This window comes from Struthio camelus, chromosome 5, assembly GCF_040807025.1.
Source record: "Struthio camelus isolate bStrCam1 chromosome 5, bStrCam1.hap1, whole genome shotgun sequence".
In the NCBI taxonomy this organism is placed as follows: Eukaryota; Metazoa; Chordata; class Aves; order Struthioniformes; family Struthionidae; genus Struthio; species Struthio camelus.
Genome location: NC_090946.1, coordinates 72,543,803 through 72,561,898, shown reverse-complemented (window position 1 = coordinate 72,561,898; position 18,096 = coordinate 72,543,803). Strand labels below are relative to the sequence as shown.

Sequence of the window (18,096 nt, the reverse complement as noted above, 5' to 3'; positions counted from 1 at the left end):
CTTGTGAGCAATTAGAAGTGATAACTTCTTCCCGTGAACCAGTGATTCCAAACAATTTTATAGCATGCTTTGATATGTTCAGAGTAAATGTTGCCTGCTTAGATCACAAGAATCTAATCCTGCAGTGTGGATAAACTTTATGTACATGACTAGTAGGAAGTGAGAAAACTTTTACTTTGTGCATAAGACTGTAATCCAGCCAAAAGTATTTATAAGAATTCCTCTAATTTCAGCTGACATAAAATCAGTGAAAGGGATTTTAAATCTTTCTGAAGCAGACTTACAAAGATTGATGAAACTCTCCAGTGCAGATATACAGTGTTTACTGAAAACAGTCTCTCTCACGCTGAGGAAAAATAGTATGCTTACAGGTAATACAGCTAATGCAAAAAAGGCCTTCTATTTAAATCATCAAATATATTGTTACTGGGAGAAGTTATAGTTTTGGCTCCTAGTTAGTAGGATTTGATAATGATTCTGAAAATGAAAAGGCAAATGTTTTGGGTTTTGCTGTGTAAATTATTTAATGATAGCACCTGTGAGATCCTGAAGGTAGATGGAAGCAGACAGGTGTCATTCTTCAGGATCAAGGCTGTTTAAAACACGACAAAATAATTCCCCTGCCTGGAAAACTTGATTAGGGGAACGTAAGATTTCTCTTTTTCTTGCTGAACTCTGTCTCTCATTATTTTTCCTTTTGGACTGAGACTAGTTGAAAAGCTTGTCTGTTATAAGCTATGTAAATGATGTGATACAAAAACATAATTCTAAATCTGCAGGATCTGACAGCTCCTCCTGTGCAAACGCTTCATGGCAGCTCCATGCTTCAAATCTGTTTTCTTGAGGTTTACATGTATCTTCAGGTCTTGGCCAGATGCCTGCTATGCTGCTTCATAGTCTGCTGCAGCTTTTCGTTTCCATAATTGCTCTGCTTGAACCATGTTGTCAAGATGTTCCATGTGTAGCTTTCCACAGAGACTCCTTAGAGGCAGAGAAAGGAAAAAGATCGAGAGGAGGAAAGGATACAGTGTAAATTATTTGTTTTTGAACATGGCATATAATTAATAGATTGTGCATGGGGAGGTGGGGAAAACCAGGCTAAATTAGGAAAATCTCCCATCAACAAAGAAAGTATCTTTTGGAGATAAAAAGCTGGTGTATGGCCTTTATATTCTATCGTTGTGTATTAGAAAGATATTGAATGGAACTTCTTTTTTTTTCCCCTCTTTCCCCTTCCCCCCCCCGCCCGCCCCTTAAAAATAATATCCTTCAGCACTTCAGCTCTACCAAGATAAACATCATCTCACCTCCCAAAGCCAGAAACTAAGCCTGGGATGTTCAGTACTAGATAACTTGTTAAAAGGTGGCATTCCTTTAGTGGGAGTCACAGAACTTGCCGGCGAAAGTTCTGCTGGGAAAACTCAGATTAGTTTGCAGCTGTGTCTTTGTGTGCAGTATCCTTACAAATATGGTGGATTAGAGTCTGGTAAGTACTGAAATGTATACGTTCATTTATTTGCCGTTTGCAGGAATATGCTCTCTTTAAGAGCATCATCTCCGTGTTGAAGTAAATGTTTTTATTCACTGAATGTCTTACCCTTCTGCAATAGCATTAGTGGTAAGCTAATTGGTAATGCAGCATTATGGAGCTAAAAGCATACTGTGTACAAGCCCTGCATTGCAACATAATGTGATATAAAATTGCTGTTGGTTGTTGTTTACCCACCTACCAATGTGAATAAAGTGAGACGCGCATGCAAACAACATAGGAAAAGCGTTGCTGTCATAAGTACTTATTGTCTCCTCAAGTAACAACCACAGCAAAATAGCTTGTCAAACAGGTAATTTTCCACAAACATCTCTGGTATGTGGTATATATTCCCTAGTCAGAGGTTTCAGATTTCAAATAATATTTAATCTGATTACACTAAAATGATTTACAGAGAAAAATTAATGGAAACTAGTTGAAAAAAAGCATTGTTTTGTACCTGCGATTTTCCAATTTTTGCAAAAATAAGTAGGTTTATTCTTTGAATATGGCTATTAACTGTCTTTATCACCTTAATCTAACTTCTGATACTTTCTTTTGAGTTTTCTTATGTCTTTTTAGAAAGAGAAAAATCTGTCTCACTTCCAAGAATTCACTGTCCTGGTGGTTTACTTTGGTTGTTTTTTGGCTGTGATCCTGCTCTTCTTTCTATATACCACGGGATTTAATTTGGCAGCCCAGAGGTTTGTTGTGGGGAAACTTCTTCGATCATTTCATGTACCATATCTACCCATGTGGAAAAATCCTGGACTGTCTAAAGGAAGATGCTGCTTAAAGGGCAGAAACGAGCCTTTGACTTGCCTTACCTTGCTTTAAATTACGTTATTAATCAGAGCAGGAGCAAATACATGCTGTTCAGTTCCTTCCTGTGTTGCTGTTAACTGCCACAGATAGCGTGAGTGAAAATATATTTTCATTCATGGCCGAGTGCTTCTCCTTTTTTTATGTTGGAAGAAAGGAACAAACTAGAACAGATTCAAAGTACAGAGAAAAGGGGCCAGCGTCCTACTGGCATTTTTCTCTCTTCAGTCTTCCTTTTAGGGCCACAGAATAGCAAGTCTGTTATTTGTGTGTGAAGATAGTGGCTGTTCCTTAGCACTTGGCTTCATTGGAGTTGCATTCCCCATTTACCTACTGCCAAGTGTTTCATGGAACAGCAGTAGGTAGGATGGTCATCCTATCAATTTTCCTGTGGGAGAACCAGAGCATTTTTGAAGGGCTGAGAGGACAGAACTTTTGAGGATCTTGATTAGACTACTGTACAAGTACATCAATAAATCCTTGTTTTTAGGAACAGGTAATGAATGGTACCTATCTTTATGAGATGTGTTAGTAAGAGCTGCAACGTAGCAGGTCATCATCATAGTATGTCAGAGCAGATCTATTTCAAGGTAAAATTTAAAATTCTAAACTGTGGTCACAGTATTACAACCAATATGTTGGATTTATTGAACTGTTTTGTAAAATTAGAATACCCCAAAATGAAGGGGGGGGAAATGATACAAAGTTAAAGGGTATTGCACAGCCTTGATTCTTTTACAGTCTATCAGTAAGAAATGTTCGGTTGCATATGAAGAAATACAGGAAATAAAGTAACGAAGAGCTTTTTTCTTTACAAAACTTGGAGGAAGGAGAACAATTATGCCTATTAATCATCACAGAAGTCTAGCTCGACCAACAGAAAAAGATAAAACTTCTTGCTCAAAGTTTACTAAACGTTTAAATTTTTATGGAGTTACTTTTTTAGTGCTAGAAACTTTTGCTGCCTCTTTGGTGGTGATGTTGAAATACATTTCTTGAGACAGTAAAGATTTATTGTGTATTTACTTCATTTGACTTTGTGCTATTCTTGTTTACAGTTTTCAGTGCTAGAAGGTTGGCAGCAAACCAAAAAACTGGGACATCCTTTGCCTCAAGGTTGTCTTTGTGCCATTCAATAGACCATAACTGACATTCTTAGAATATTGGCTGAATTTATATGCCCATATTTATGAGTAATAAATGAATATAGCATGACAAACTACTTTAGAATTCTGAATTAGAAAAGATATTTGCTACTGATTCTTGTTAAAAAAGTCAGTTTGGTGCATGGCAGATTATGTTTCTAGGACTGAAAACTCTTCTATTCCCTTATCTGAAGATCATTTACAACTTCTGAGATTTTTTTTTTTTTTGGTCAACAACCAGTATAGTACTCTCATCAGCCTAAATGACAGTGAAGCATTGAGATCTGATAAAATAGCTAGTTTCTATTTGCTTGTTGTAGAACTGTGGGGAAGGATGCTTATGTGGTCATTCAGGACAACTTCCTAAGCGTCTCCCAGCTTCTCTCTCAAAAGTGGTAAATGTCCATACTCTTGAATTGCTGCTAGTGTTGACAGCTTCCTAATAAACTGCAAATAGCATGATGCCACAGGCTTTCTTCTTTGTGTTGTCCTGATCTCTTATTTTTATTTAGGTTAGGACAATCCACCTATCATTAAGGTATTTGAGTACTGTTAAGTGCTTTGGCTTCATGATAAAACATCTGCCTTTACTGTTGGGTTTGCTTATCTGTCAGTCCCTTATAACTTGAACTCCTGTAACTGTACTACAGAGCACCTCTTGTATTTTTAATGCATGGGTGTGTGTTCTTGCTAATCAAATGTTTTTGTTGTAGCTCAAACTGAAGGTCCTAAACAGAAGCTGAAGAGTCTTTACAAAGGATAGAACAGAGTGCTACTCTCCTTTTACTGTGAAGCTTGAATTTTAGGCCAAAACAAAGTTCATCCACTCTATTTTGTGTGGATCAACTCAGGAAAGATCAGGATGAAAATTACATTACTGTCTCCTGAAATGAGCAGCATTTTGAGGAAGAAAGGACGTTGTCTAACTGTATACTTTGGAGAAAGCACAAATGGACCAGTTATGTACTCAGAGTACAGTATCTGCTCTGTTAGGTTTAACTGGTGTCATAGAAGTGTTGCAGCAGAGTAGAAGGTTGGCAGGTAACTGATTGGTATTTGCAAAACTGAATTGAGGCAGGAAATGCCAGTCAGTCTGTGCACTGACACTGTTCTTAAGAAGTAAATAATCTCTTTTGATTCTTCAACACAAATGTTTGCATAAAACAATTATTTAGCATGAGTAAATGTGATCATTCAAACTTTAAAATCCCTGTTGTGATTTTACAAGGGGTATAAAGTGTATATATTGGGCAGGTATTTTAAAACCAGGTTGCTGGACCAGTAGCTCAGAGAGGACCAGATTTTTGCTTCTCCAGCCTCTTTTTCTTCCCTAGAAGTATTACAGCTGCAGGATTACCTTGCTTGCCTTAATTTACTTGTTCATCACATACAAATATGAAATTGAGACTCAACTCAGTATGTTTGTGGTACAGTAGGGCTGGTTGATACTTTTGGTCGTCGTCTTTCACGCCGTGATTGTTCCTATCACTGTTCTTACTAATGTACTGAAGTTATCTATGAGGAAGGTCTTCATCTTCAGTAGAACTTTACATTTCTTTGTCTCCAGATAAGTTAGTTATACATCCCTACATACATACATACATGTACACACACACACACACACACACACACACACACTTTTCTCCAGCAAGAACGCTGTATTCTTTGTTTTGAAATGTATTGAATGGTGCAATACCTCTGGATTGAAATGCAAATAGCTAAACAATATAGTATTGCTCTATCTAGAAATATGAGTTTGCGTTTGAAAAGACATAAAACAGTCTCAAATAACAAACATTCCACCCTTTATGTAAACTGAGGAGTGTACAAAGGACATACTGCTTAAGGCAGGTCTGACTTTAAAAAGCACATATTCTCTCTGTAAACCAGTATTTGTGATAAAGAAATCCCCGTATTAGGCCGCGTTGTGCAAAAGCCAATCCATTGTGAATAAGAACGGTAGCTGAGAGGTCCAGAATGTTGTGCATGGGAACTCTTCTAGCCTTAAGACATTTCAACACAAGTTAGCATGGCTTTTGTTAGTATGAATTCAGAAGCACACTGGCGTAAGGCAGCTGCGTATCTTTTTTTCCCCTGCCCCCACCAAGTTTATCCAAAGCTGTGGATTTGCACCATAATGATTCAAGTTTTGTGACTCAAATGTTGCAAGAGATAATTGGCTTACCTGAGCAAATATTGATGCTAGATATACGTAACATGAATCAAATTCATGATTAGAAATTTGTCTCGACTCTCTGTTTTTTTAGAAATGATGAAACTGAAAAATCTGATTAGGAACGCATGGAACTGCTTTCAGTCAAGTTACACGCCTGCCTATTCGATATTTATCACTACTCAACTTGACAGTGACTGCTGTGAGAAACGATCCAGTTAAGAGAAAATAACCTAGGAAAATAGTCAAGAAAGTTAAAATTCACTTAATGAGCTGTTTAGTAGTTAGCTGTTTAACGAATTGTAGCAGTTACATGCCTACAATTTATTAAATAACTTACTGTGCTTTTCTCATCCTGATATACATACAAGTTAGTATTCAGCAAGCTGTGGATGTCACTGTAAACAATGTATTCAAGTACTGATGGACTTGTTTTCTGTTTTGATTTTCTTCTGTGCTGTGCTGGTGAAAATTTGCATGTATGCTCATTTGCGTCTACAAGTATTGCATATGAGTTCAAGTATTGTAATTATCAAATACGTTGTTTATGCCTACAGTTTCAAATTCAGAATTGCATCCACTCAAATAATATTTGAAATAGGAAGTGGGAGAAAAGTACAGAAACCATTTGTGGTTCAATTGTGTACTGTTTTTTTGTGTTACAGTACAGGAATCATGATCAGGTCATGGCTGCCCTGATCAGTAATGCTTTATTTTAGTGCTCGTTCAATGTCAAACGTTGTAAGCTGCTAAAAAAACCTGAGCTTACTCTGACATCAGTAGCGGTATATAATGCAATGTGGGAAATCGATAGAGACTGAATACATTAGTGAGAAAGGCTAGGGCTGGCAGAGCCACGGGAAGTGAAAAGATGCTGAAGTATACTTTGAAACTGTGCCTAGGTAGAATAGAAGGGTTGTCCATGATGAATTTAGAAATTGTGGAAATGTTCCTTTGGAAGGAGTGGATAATGAAGAAGTATTTTCCCTTCTGTTAATAGCTGAGGAAGACTTTTAAATCTCATCTGTCAAAGATTAACATTTTTTATAAATCAGTGGGCATGCGTGAACTTAATTGCTCTAGCTGATATTTTTTGCGTATTTGAAAACAAGACTCTCTGGGCTTTGGAAAAATAATGATTTTTTTTTTTTTTGATGCTTCAAAAAGGAAGTAGGATGATTTGTGAAAGAATTAATGGTGAAAGGATGGGGAAGGTTAAGCTGAAGAAGCAAGTTTAGTCTTCAAGAAAATTAGGCTTATAGTCATGCTTGTCTGTTCTAGAAGAGTACTCAAAATTCAGTAGCCTGTCTTATGCAGGTGTCCGTCAGCAAAATATTTTTATTTGGAATGGAAATCTGTTAATATTTCCTCAGTCCAGTCCTGTGCTCTTCCGCTTTCTAATATTGGGTATAGTTTCATACTTTTTCTGCGGAATATGTAGTGTATTTGGAGTTTGCAACTGGGAATGGGACTTTCTGCTCCCTGGAGAGGCAGTGTAGAAAATGGACCACTGGGGTGGGAATATCGAGGATATCTAATAATGCTAAGCACATCTGCTGCCGAGCTCTATTAGCAGCTTGAACCATTTCAGTGAGTGGGCTTAATCCTTAGATGTAATCCTATAATTATTAAGTGTTATTTTCAGACAATATTGGCTAACTCTACAATAATGGCAACATTTTTCTTATAAAGAAAATACTGCACATAATCCTTTTATTCCCCAAGAATTTGACATGTATAGTTAACTTTCTCTGAAATAATGCATAGTTGTTAACCAGAACCTGCAGTAAAAATATATAGGCACCACTCACAATAAGGTGATGAAGTATGATACTTTTTAATCTAATGTACCATTTTCAGGAAGAGTTAGTTGGAATGAGAATGGATGACTGATTCTCTTTAAACTGTTTTCCAAGTTATGACAAAGAGTACCCCTCCGTATATAAATGTGGTATCAAGAAGGTTCAGAAGGGTGAGGGAAATTAATCAGAATTTCTAGTCTAAGGCAAACTATGCAGTATCAGTATTATTCTGTTTGTGGTTGGATACGTTACAGTTACAATTCTCAATCATCCCGGTTAGGCAAGCGGCTATTCTGCAGCCATGCAAGAAGAGCGGCACCTAGTGGACCCCTGGGGAGTGCAAAAATGCAGTTGCGTCAGCAGGGACTAAAAAGGCATCTGGCAGCTACAGGAAAGTCATAGCAGCGTTTTCTTTTGGTTGTTCATCATTGATTCAGTAGGGATGTAGAAATTTCCGGTTCAATATGCTTAGCTTTTGAGTGCATAATGCATTGTTTTGTCTCTGCGCTGTTAACAAAATTGTGTCTACGTAAGAGCTGTGATGTAATAACAGAGGTTGTTTTCTGTATTGTAGGGGCTGTCTACATTTGTACAGAAGATGTATTCCCAAGTAAACGTTTGCAGCAACTCATAGATCAACAGCATAAGCTGCGTGCAGATGTTCCAACTGAAATCATTCAGAAAATAAAATTTGGAAACAGTATTTTCATTGAGCATGCAGCAGACCTAGTAAGTAGTAGCACAACTTACAAATACATCATTATAACACCATAATCCAGTTACCACAGGAGTCATCTTGATGTAGAAGAGCTTGCAAAAGACTACAAGTGACCTAAGATTTACATCTCTGCTTCTTTATCTCTGCAAATTATTAGTAGAAAACTGAGTCAGGTCTTCAGGAGCTAAGTCTTTTACTTTGTTTCATTGTGAAAGCTCAGGAGATATACAAAGATGAATATTCATCTTTTTTAGAATGAATAACGTGGCAGGTTTTATAAATAATTATGTTTATTAAAATGTAGTAGAGGTATTGCTACTGGTTTTACTACAGCTCCTAGAGAGCTCTTGACTGGGTTTGCAGAGAGGATACAAATACATATGCAGAGGGTGGTCCATACTTGCAATATAAGACTAGAGTTAATAAGTTGAAAATCAAGTGGATGGGAGGGAAGGATACAAAAAATGATGTCCAGAATAAGTAGTGGCACAGCATAACAGCTGTAGTGCTGCTATCTTTCTGCTTCTCTCGTTGTTAGACAACTTAGTAGAGCTGAGGGAAAAAGATAATAACTTCAGTTCCTTGTTCTTGCCTTGTAAAGACACATCTGTGTGCTTTCTGATTTCTTAAATGGCCATGAATGTGCAGTTTATCTATTAGAACATTAGAAGTTCTGTTTTCTGTAAGGTTCAGAAGTAGCACTTGTTAACGTATTCTGATTGCTGGGGCTTTGTTAATCTTAGTTTATAAGTGTAAGAAAATATTGTACGTTAGTATGATATATTTGCCACTTATTCACTGCAAAGTCCAGACAGGAGCTAAGTTACCTTTTCCATGTACCTTCCATTGGAAACATTAATTAAAGTTCCTACTGCAGTCTCTTGGAGCTATGGAGTATGTTTTGGTAAAAAGTCTGCACAATAACTGGAAAAGATCAGCTTAAAATAGTATGTACATTTCTCTAAAATGCCCTTAAAACATACTCACTAGTAAGTCAAGCAACTGCACAATAGATTTTTCACAACTTATGTATTTTTTTATATAGATTGTGTTCTCGCTTGCTCACTCTCTCACTCCATATAGATTACACATACATAGCAATATACACAGAATTGTATTATATATAGAGAGAGAGAGATTATAGCAGTTGAAGTAGACACTCAAATTATAATTACCTTCTGTATTTTCTTCCACATCAAAATTTTGAAATGCTTAATTCTGAAGAATCCGGTTCTTCATGTATTCATTTGAAAGGAATGAGTCCTGTGTGAACAGAAAGTTCCCATACGTTTAGAAACTGAAATGTTTGAAGTGAAGCATAGTTGCCTGTAGACATACCGGCAAGTGGACACCAAAAAAAATTCCGTTTTCCAGAACCCGAAGGTCGTATATTCTACTGAGTAATTTTTACTTTATTTAAAAAAAATGACTTTGAAATTATAATACTGTTGCTTTTGTCAGAAGCAGCGAGTTTTATAGAATAGATCTTACTGTAACTCAGACTTGAGAATTACAATCTAGTTTTAATAGCTGTGGAATGTTGAAAGATATTACATGTAATTTTGGATGCATGTAAGCTTTTAGCTGTGAGCCCCTATTTCTTTGTAAAGAATGGCACCAAGCAAAAGAACTGTAACTGTCTGGTTATTGCTTTTTCTTTTCTCCTCCCCGCCCCAAGTTGTCCCCGAATCATTGATATCTAGAAGGTAAGATTATCGTATACTTGCTCTGCTTTGTACTCAGCTGTTCTAGACCACTGCTAACGACAAGATGCAGCCTAGAAGGACCTTTGGCCTGACTAGTATGACTATTACGATACGATAAAAGTTACGCTCTGCAAAGTATTTGCTAGTAAAACTTCCTGCAATTGGAAAGTTTGGGAAACTTCAAAATATTCAATTGATAAAACTCTTTTTCACAAAAAGGAAGGAAATAAGTGGCAGATACTAACATTAATAGGACTTTTGATCAAGGCATGTTTGATACAGTACCTGTATGTTTTATTACCAAAATGTCATTAGTGGAACAGCAGTATAGTCTTTAACTTCTATTTTGAATGTTTCATGCTAGTGTTGAGTTCTCAGTGTTTCAGTGGAACCACTGCTGTAAAATAGGAGTGGTTCAGGACTGTACTATTGCTTTCCTGAGATCTGGAAACATCCATACATAGTTGATTTTAAGCAAGTACAGCTGCAAATAAGTTCAGTAGATTCCACATGATATACAAAGATTGCATTTAGTTTCCTTTGTTTGTTTGTTGGCTTTATTTAAAAGCATGAGGCACCTATTAAAAATTTTTACCAGCAAAACTTACAGATCCACAAACTCATTCTATGATTAGAAACCCCATCAGCTTACATTTAAGTGATGAGAACTGTAATTACTATCTTAATCTTAAAATATTGTTATGCGAATCATTTCAAAGTCAGATATTTCAATTTTGTGATAGGACACCTTCCACAACTGCATTACTAAAAGGATTTCTTTACTGCTCACAAGAGGCATGGTACGGCTGGTGGTCATCGACTCTATTGCCGCTTTGTTTCGATGTGAATTTGGAGTTTCAGATTCTGTTAGGAAAGCTCGGTATTTGCAGACGTTTGGAGCACAGCTTCACAGTTTAAGCACTAGATTCAGGACTCCAATAATGTGCGTTAATCAGGTATGACATCTAAATTACTTCTTACTTTCTATGGCAATTAAATTAATGGGGGAGGAGATTTGTGCAGACAGATTTGTTAGTGTTGCTTTTAAAGTGACACTATCAACTGAATCTTAATGACAGATAGAAACTTCCAGTTTCTTTAAACTAGTTTACTTTAAACCAGTAAATTTTAACTTTTTCAGAATTTAAGAATATCGTTTAAGCTTTTATAGACTGTTAATGTTCTCAAAAGTGGTTTTCATTAAAGCTAATGAAAATGGATATGCATAGTAACTGTAAAACCCATCAAACTGAAATAACAGAATTCTTTCTTCCTTTAGCTTCAGACGCTCTTATCAGCAGTGCTCTGGGTTGCTCTGGGAATGCTTCACGCACAAATATATTCGCTATATACAAGAGACAGTGAAACACTGGGGGCGTTGCTGCCAGATCAGTGCTTTCTGTATGCTCTCACCTGATAAAACTGCTGACTCTACTAAAGCATTAGCATGCATGCAAGAAATTAAAAATCTAAACTTCATACTAAAGTTATCTCTAATTTTAATAATCAACTTTCTCTCACATAGTCATTTCATAGCATCAGCTAACTTTTGAGGAAAATTGGAGTTTCCTTTAACTGCTTTCTGAAATTTCCTATTATTAGAAGCAACTTGCACCTCTTAGGAAGCACGGTTTGGATTTTGCTATTTGGTACGCAAAGGTTTGTGTGCTTCAGCATTTGCACTGTGAACTCAACCAATGGCATGAAATTCCTTGGCTAGTTTATGGGATCCTCTTTAGCGTATAGGCTTGTGGAAACGCTGTCTGCCTTTTTCCAAGGGTTTTTTGAGGGCTGCCACGTAGCAGGCAAAAGATCATCTGATTTAAGGGCAAGACAAGTTTATACTTACAGATCTCTGCGTTGGAAAGATTCTCCATGGAAAAAAAAGATTTAAGAGACCTTCTTAGAATTGCCTTGCCACAATGGGAGTTTTAAATGAAGTTGCTGATTGATGCTAGATCACAATAATCTGACCATATGCCAACTAAAGTAAGCTCCTTCAGAACTGTATTCTGATAGGTGTGGAGTTTGAAAACTAATACAGGTGCCAGTAGGTTTCTAAACTAGGTATGAGCATCCTCGAAGGAGATGACAAACTGAAGGAGCAGTGGTACTATGTTAGTGGAAGGATGCAAAGCTCTTGAGCAGCCTTGACAAAAACTAGAGTTGCAAAATGGAAAAAAGAAAAAAGAAAAAAAAACCCCAAACTCCAACAGCACACCGAAATGCTAATAAATGGTATCAGGTGCCTTCAGGCTACCTTAAGCAAGGATTCTGCCTTCCCAAGTGAGTACCTTAACCATTAAGCTGTAGAATCTGTTCATTCTTTCTGTGGCTGGCGGAGTATGCTGTGCAGTATTAGCACTTTTGGTTCACAACATTGGTTCTTCTCAAGTCTGAATCTGCCTTGCATCCAAACCTGAAGTTATGTGAGCACTTTAGCCCACCATTAGTGCACATGATTTAAGAAGGAACGGTGTTTACCTCAGAATATCCCTGGTGGCTTCACTGTTTGCTTAGCAGGAGGGACATGCAAGTTCAAATGTCATCAGGTAGGGAAAAATCCAGGAGTGCTATGCTCTGATAAATGAGCATTTAAATAAGATCTTTCTTCTGTTGTGTGTTACATGGAGTCAGAGTTAATAAACAGGCTCCAAGGATTTTCTACTAGATATAGCTCTACAGATAGGTAACTGAGTGCCTTGGCACCTGAGCTTTCTGGATTATAACTTGCTTCTGGTCATGGCTAGCTGTTCAGAGTGCTATTGAAACATCAGGAAGGAAAACTTACTTAAATGCCCGTGAATGTAAGGCTTTCTCCTGAGTTGGGCGAAAGCAGGGTTTATGAGACTTTGCATTTTAGGTATATATAGCAACACGTCTAAGTAGGAGGATTTGGGGGGATGCTAGCCCCAAATTTCTTTTCCTATCAGAAAAAGGCCTGCAGGTATCTTTGCCGTTATTATCCTCTCTTTGGGTTTCTGGAGAGTCGTTCCAGTCTGTCTGTTCCTGAGCTTTTGGCTTGTTGCACTTGGACTCTCTTTCTGTAATGAGGTGGGGCACTGGTATCATTTGGAGATTAAATTTTAAAATTTTGTATCTCCAGGGGATAGAGCAGCTGGGTTTGGAGACTGGTTGTATAGCCTCTAAATCATCTGAAACTGGAATGCTAAGCAGTGGAACTAAAATTTTAATTATAAAACTGAAGATAGAATCCACGCATAAGTTAAAAGCAAATCTTTTGGATAATGCATAAATACCTTTGGTATAGGCAGAAAGAGGAATAAGCTCAAGTTTTTGACTAGAGGATGTTCAAAATCATAGAATGCTGTGTTAAGAATAATTGTCTCCACTCCTTTTAAGTACATTACATTGTCTGTAGTTACAGGAATAAACTCTGAGTACAGTAACAGTGAAGAAGATTATGGCTGGAAAGTAATCTTTCCTGTACATTACCTTTAGAAAAGAAGTGCCTACAATTAAATTTGCTGTGGTTTTTTTTTTTTTTTAGTTTATGAAAAACTGGCATTGAAAAATGATACTAAAAGACAATATAGGGGAGTTGAGAGGTGTGGATTTTATTTCTGTCTTTAGCTTGTAGTCAAAAGCAAACTGCTTCATTAGGCAAGGACAGGCCTTCAAAAGTAGTAAATTCATTGGGAATTAAGACACCTTTTGGAGATTTGGGTGTCAGTGCCTTTTACACTCACATACAAAAGAGATATGGTTAACAGCTTAAGAATGGCGTGTGTGGTTTGTTTTTTTTTTTCCCTTGTGTTTTGTTTTAACAGATTCAGCATCTAATAGTTACATTCATATACACTTCAGCTAGCTAAATTGTTGAAGCACTGTAAACTAAGGTACTACTTCACAATTCCGTTTTAGTTTGCCTTGAACGAATACGAGTTTTATATATGTGGTTCAATAATTTGGATTTTATTGGCTTCATTCCCTTTCTTTCTGTTTGTCAAAAGGCAAACGCCTAACTAAGTCAACTTCAAATGTTACTTTTCTGATTTAGGTGACTGATGCAGTGAGTGAATCAGAAGCTGCTCAGTGCAATTGTAGGTAAGTCATCTTATGCAAAATGAAATGTAACAGTGTCATATGTAGAAGCGCTTAACCAGCATATTTTTCTTTAATTCCCATATAAACTATAGGAACATATTAAGAGCATCAGTGCATCTACCCAACACGTTGTATTTGCTGAAAAGCAGTAATAGCTACTATGCTGTAAATTGGAAAAAAAAACATAGTATACAGTTATGTGGTAATCCCTTACCACAGGGAGTAGGTTAGGGAAAAAATTCCCTGGAGTTGATGGCTGCTGTACTTGCTAACACAGGAGGATTTGTATCTCCTCTTGTCTCTGATATAACTGAATGTGTTTGCTGTCTGTTTAGAAAAATACAGCAACCCAACCTTGTGGGAGGGAGTGGTGGCTGTTGCTGTTTTAAGAAAAAATACTGAGCAACAAGAAAAACTGTCTTTTGACACCAAAAGGTTAATAGGATTCAAATAAATATATATTTTTGTTTGTATCTTAATGATAATTTATTACATAAGCTAGAAGTTAAATATATGTATTTTTTGAGAAGTTAACAGGTCCTCCTGATTCAGAACTTGAGAAGGAATAAGATAATTGTAACTCTTCACTGGAGAGGTTGCATATTCTCCAGGAAAAAGATTGTTTTAAGCTTGGATGAATTGAAAATTATTTATCTATATATACATACACCATATATATGTGTGTGTGTATGTATGTATAAATGTATATATATGATGTTCTATCTATTCAGCATCTTTAAATGTAGTTTATAATGGAATTCAGGGCCAAAAGTATTTTAAGTTCAAACATTTTTCTATTACTATTTTCCTGCCACAAGAGGGGATCCTTTGAGACAGGCAGGTATTCACCATGGCTAAGTTCGAAGAATGACTGAATTATTTTGTATAAAAGCACTCTTCCAGTTCTCAGCTGACTAGAGAGGAAGCTTAGCATTTAGTGTTGTGAGTTCTCCCCCCGTAATCTCTGTTTCTGAAGACCTACAGCTTTAATTAGAGCAAATGGTAGCAAATATGTAAGACCGTAGATGATTTTTAGTTATAACCGAACTCAGGATGTTTCATATTAAATTCATACATGTGGAAATCTGTAATGCTTTCTTTATAGTATAGCGGATAACAGAGTTTCTCCAGCACTTGGAATAACCTGGGCAAATCAACTGCTAATGAGACTGATGGTCAGTCGAGTATCACAACCCGAACAGTCATCTGGAGTTGTATTACACCATGCTGGAAGCGTGAGGACTTTAAGAGTAGCTTTTGCTCCTCATCTCCCTCCATCCTTTTGCTACTATACAGTAAAATTGGAAGGTGTGAAAGGAATAAATCGGTTGCATAGTACATTATCCTGCTTCAAAAATATATAGAATTTCCTGTGCTACAGGAAGAATTATTAATAACCTGAGGTTGTTCACAGATGAGATAAATGGATGCTGAAATACATAAAAGGTGGTATGACAATACATTTTGGAACCTCTTCTCCATTGTAAAAAGATGATGTTTCTATATTTGGATACATTATCAGCTTTTCATCTTAAGATAAGTATTCTGAAGGAGAGTAAAGCTCTGGGCAGGTAGACAGCATAATGTAGTATGATGTGGAGATCCCTATGTTAAAGGGACCTGACTTAATTTTTTTAATAGCACACTACCCTGGAAACAGCATAACTGCAATCACATATACCTTTTTTGCTTCCAGATCCGAAAGGGACTCAAATTCAACCAGTTAATGCTGCCTACTTGTATTTCTAGTCCTCATGTTGGCATTCAGTGTAGCCATTTTTCTATCTATCTGTCAGGCCTCAGAAATAACCTTTGTCACAAATCAGCTGGCCTCTTTTTAATAAAAACACATGTTCTTAATGTGAGTACAAACATGAAGAACTTACTTACTTAAACTACTTTAAAAAGTAATTTGATTAAAATTATACTGCTTTTGGACTGTGTAGGCATATCTGACTTCCATGTAACTTCTACAAGTTATTTGGAAATTTAAAGTATTAAAGGGTCACATGAGCGATGGTAGCTATTGAGAGGCAAAACAGACCTGAAAGGACTCGTTCTCATAGTCATAGATCCAGAACTTCCACTAATGATGTTGTTCATCTCAGCCTGCTCTTTTTCCACTTTTTCTGCTTTCATCTCTCTCCTCATAGCAGAAGTCTGTTCCGCCTCTTCCATTTAAATAAACAAACTAACCCCCCCCCACCACCACCCCTTGTTCTGTTTGCCTATGTCTAAAGCTCCCTGAGGGGTAACCAGATGGTCTCAGAGCATGCCCTCTGTTCGTGTTCTTGACTGTGTGGTTGCCTGTGTTTTGTTAGCTGTATGGAGTGTTCTTGACCGTCTTCTGGTTCTCTTTCTAATATCTGTCTCTTTTCTGAAGGACTTCTGCCATTGCTGCTCAACGCAGGGTGGTGTTCTTTTTGTCCTACTGTTCCTAAGCTTGCCCCAAAACACCAGCAACTCACTGGTAAGCGCTGTACTGTAGACCAATGCTCTGTCTCCACAAATCAAGATACTAGCTGTCCAGCATTTTTCTTTGAGTCTCCAACTATGGTTATCAGGCCTAAAACAGCTTTCATTCCTCTTCCTGCTACTCCCTTTTTCAAGTGCAGTAGACCATACTGTTGTCTTCTCTGCCATTTATGCCTATGCATAGTCAATGATTACTGCATGTCCTTACAGCTAGGCTCTATCTAACTCTTGCTATGTTTCCGAATAGCACCATTAGCTGTTTTCAGCCATTCACACAGCTACAACTCTTTCCAGGGTGGTTTTTTTTTTTTTTTTAATCTTTACATGGTTTTTCTTTAAATCTTTTTTTTATTACTGTTCAGCACATCTTTTTCTGTCCTCTGCTAGTTTGCTTTTTCTAGCCATCACTACATTATATTCACTGTGAAAGAAAGCGAGATGAAAAGAAGTTACTTATGCACATTTTCCAAAGCCAATAGACCTCCTTCTGCCTATGTTACTTAGGTGCCTGCTCACTTGTATCATGTACTTGTTAAGCTTTCAGACAGATACTTTTCTCGTCTCTCTCTGCATTCCTAGGATGCCCAGACAAAGGCAATGCCTGTCTCGTTCTGGTCTTTTGTTTTCCTTTAGAAATTACATAGCAGAAAGACTGAACTGAGCAAATGAGACCATTTAGTTCTCCATAGTCTTAAATAATAAAAAATCCATTCTAGGGTAAGGACAAGGGGGCTGGTTCTGTATTCCTAAAGCTAAGTAGTGTGAGGTTCCAGTCCATGGTTAAAGCTTGAGCATCTTCCCTCAATACCAGAAGTCCAGAATTGTACCTTTTACATTTGTCAAGGACATCACGTTAATGAAGCAATCATTTTCTGGTAGAAATCTTCCCTTCCCCATGCCCTAGTAATAATCCTGAAGGCTGGATTTGTGCCTTGTCAAAGCACACAGCTGAGCAGCAGAAAGGAAGTTTTGACCAGCTGTTACGTAAGTCAGCTGGAACTCCCTGACAGCAGACTCCTCCAAGGACAACCGAGTATGATGCAAAGAAGTGAGGCATAAGATGAGATGGACAGCATGACTGCCTCAGGGAAGTTCTTCAGAAGAAGAGATAAAGCAAGCCTTGGCACTGAAAGAAGGAAACTCCAAGCAGGACTCCTGAGACCCTGTCTGTTGTGTAAAGATCTTGTGCAATAGCATAAACTGAAATTGGCTTTAAAGCCCTTTTTTAAAATGTCTTGTTCAGCTCTGCGTATTCAAAAATGACCATGGTGTCGTATGTTTTTTAAATAAAATCCAACCATAAAAATTAGAAGTCGTTCTGTGTACTCCGTCTAAGGAAGAAGTGAGCTTGCTGAAACTCAGAGCCTTGGGTACCTCTGTATGGTCCATCCCTCCTTGAAACAAATTTTAATGAAGAGAAACAAATGCAGCATTGGTAACTCACATTACTGTCTTCCCTTCCTGGCCTATTTATCTGGGACAAGGACTTTTAAACAGTATGTTGCACATCTTACCATAATAATAATTCTTTAAAAAAAAAAAAAAAGGCACCTGTGGCTGTAGCTGATTTATGAATGTGTAAGAATGCATTGGCTGATTCCTATTACAGTGCCTCATTAAAGCCCAAGCCAGGATCCCTAGGGGTTGCCTCATTATGAG

General features: G+C 37.3%; 1 protein-coding gene and 1 long non-coding RNA gene across 10 annotated transcripts in view; one reads left to right on the top strand and one right to left on the bottom strand.

The window, feature by feature from the left end:
- XRCC3 (X-ray repair cross complementing 3) overlaps positions 1-17,749 on the top strand; it is a 19,748-nt gene extending 1,999 nt beyond the window's left edge. For 3 of the 9 annotated variants that reach the window (XM_068947205.1, XM_068947206.1, XM_009675539.2), the window contains 6 exons: positions 234-371; positions 1,274-1,486; positions 8,045-8,199; positions 10,638-10,850; positions 13,916-13,962; positions 15,068-17,749. In XM_068947205.1, the coding sequence (XP_068803306.1) occupies positions 234-371; positions 1,274-1,486; positions 8,045-8,199; positions 10,638-10,850; positions 13,916-13,962; positions 15,068-15,326 (1,025 nt within the window). In that variant the 3' untranslated portion in view covers positions 15,327-17,749. The remainder of the gene's footprint in view (positions 1-233; positions 372-1,273; positions 1,487-8,044; positions 8,200-10,637; positions 10,851-13,915; positions 13,963-15,067) is intronic. The other 6 variants (XM_068947208.1, XM_068947209.1, XM_009675540.2 and 3 more) reach the window with 3 other exon arrangements.
- On the bottom strand, positions 365-18,096 carry LOC138067532 (uncharacterized). The gene is made up of 3 exons (XR_011141676.1): positions 17,989-18,096; positions 9,364-9,451; positions 365-981 (listed from the first exon to the last, which is right to left on the bottom strand). It is a non-coding gene; the product is annotated as an uncharacterized lncRNA (long non-coding RNA).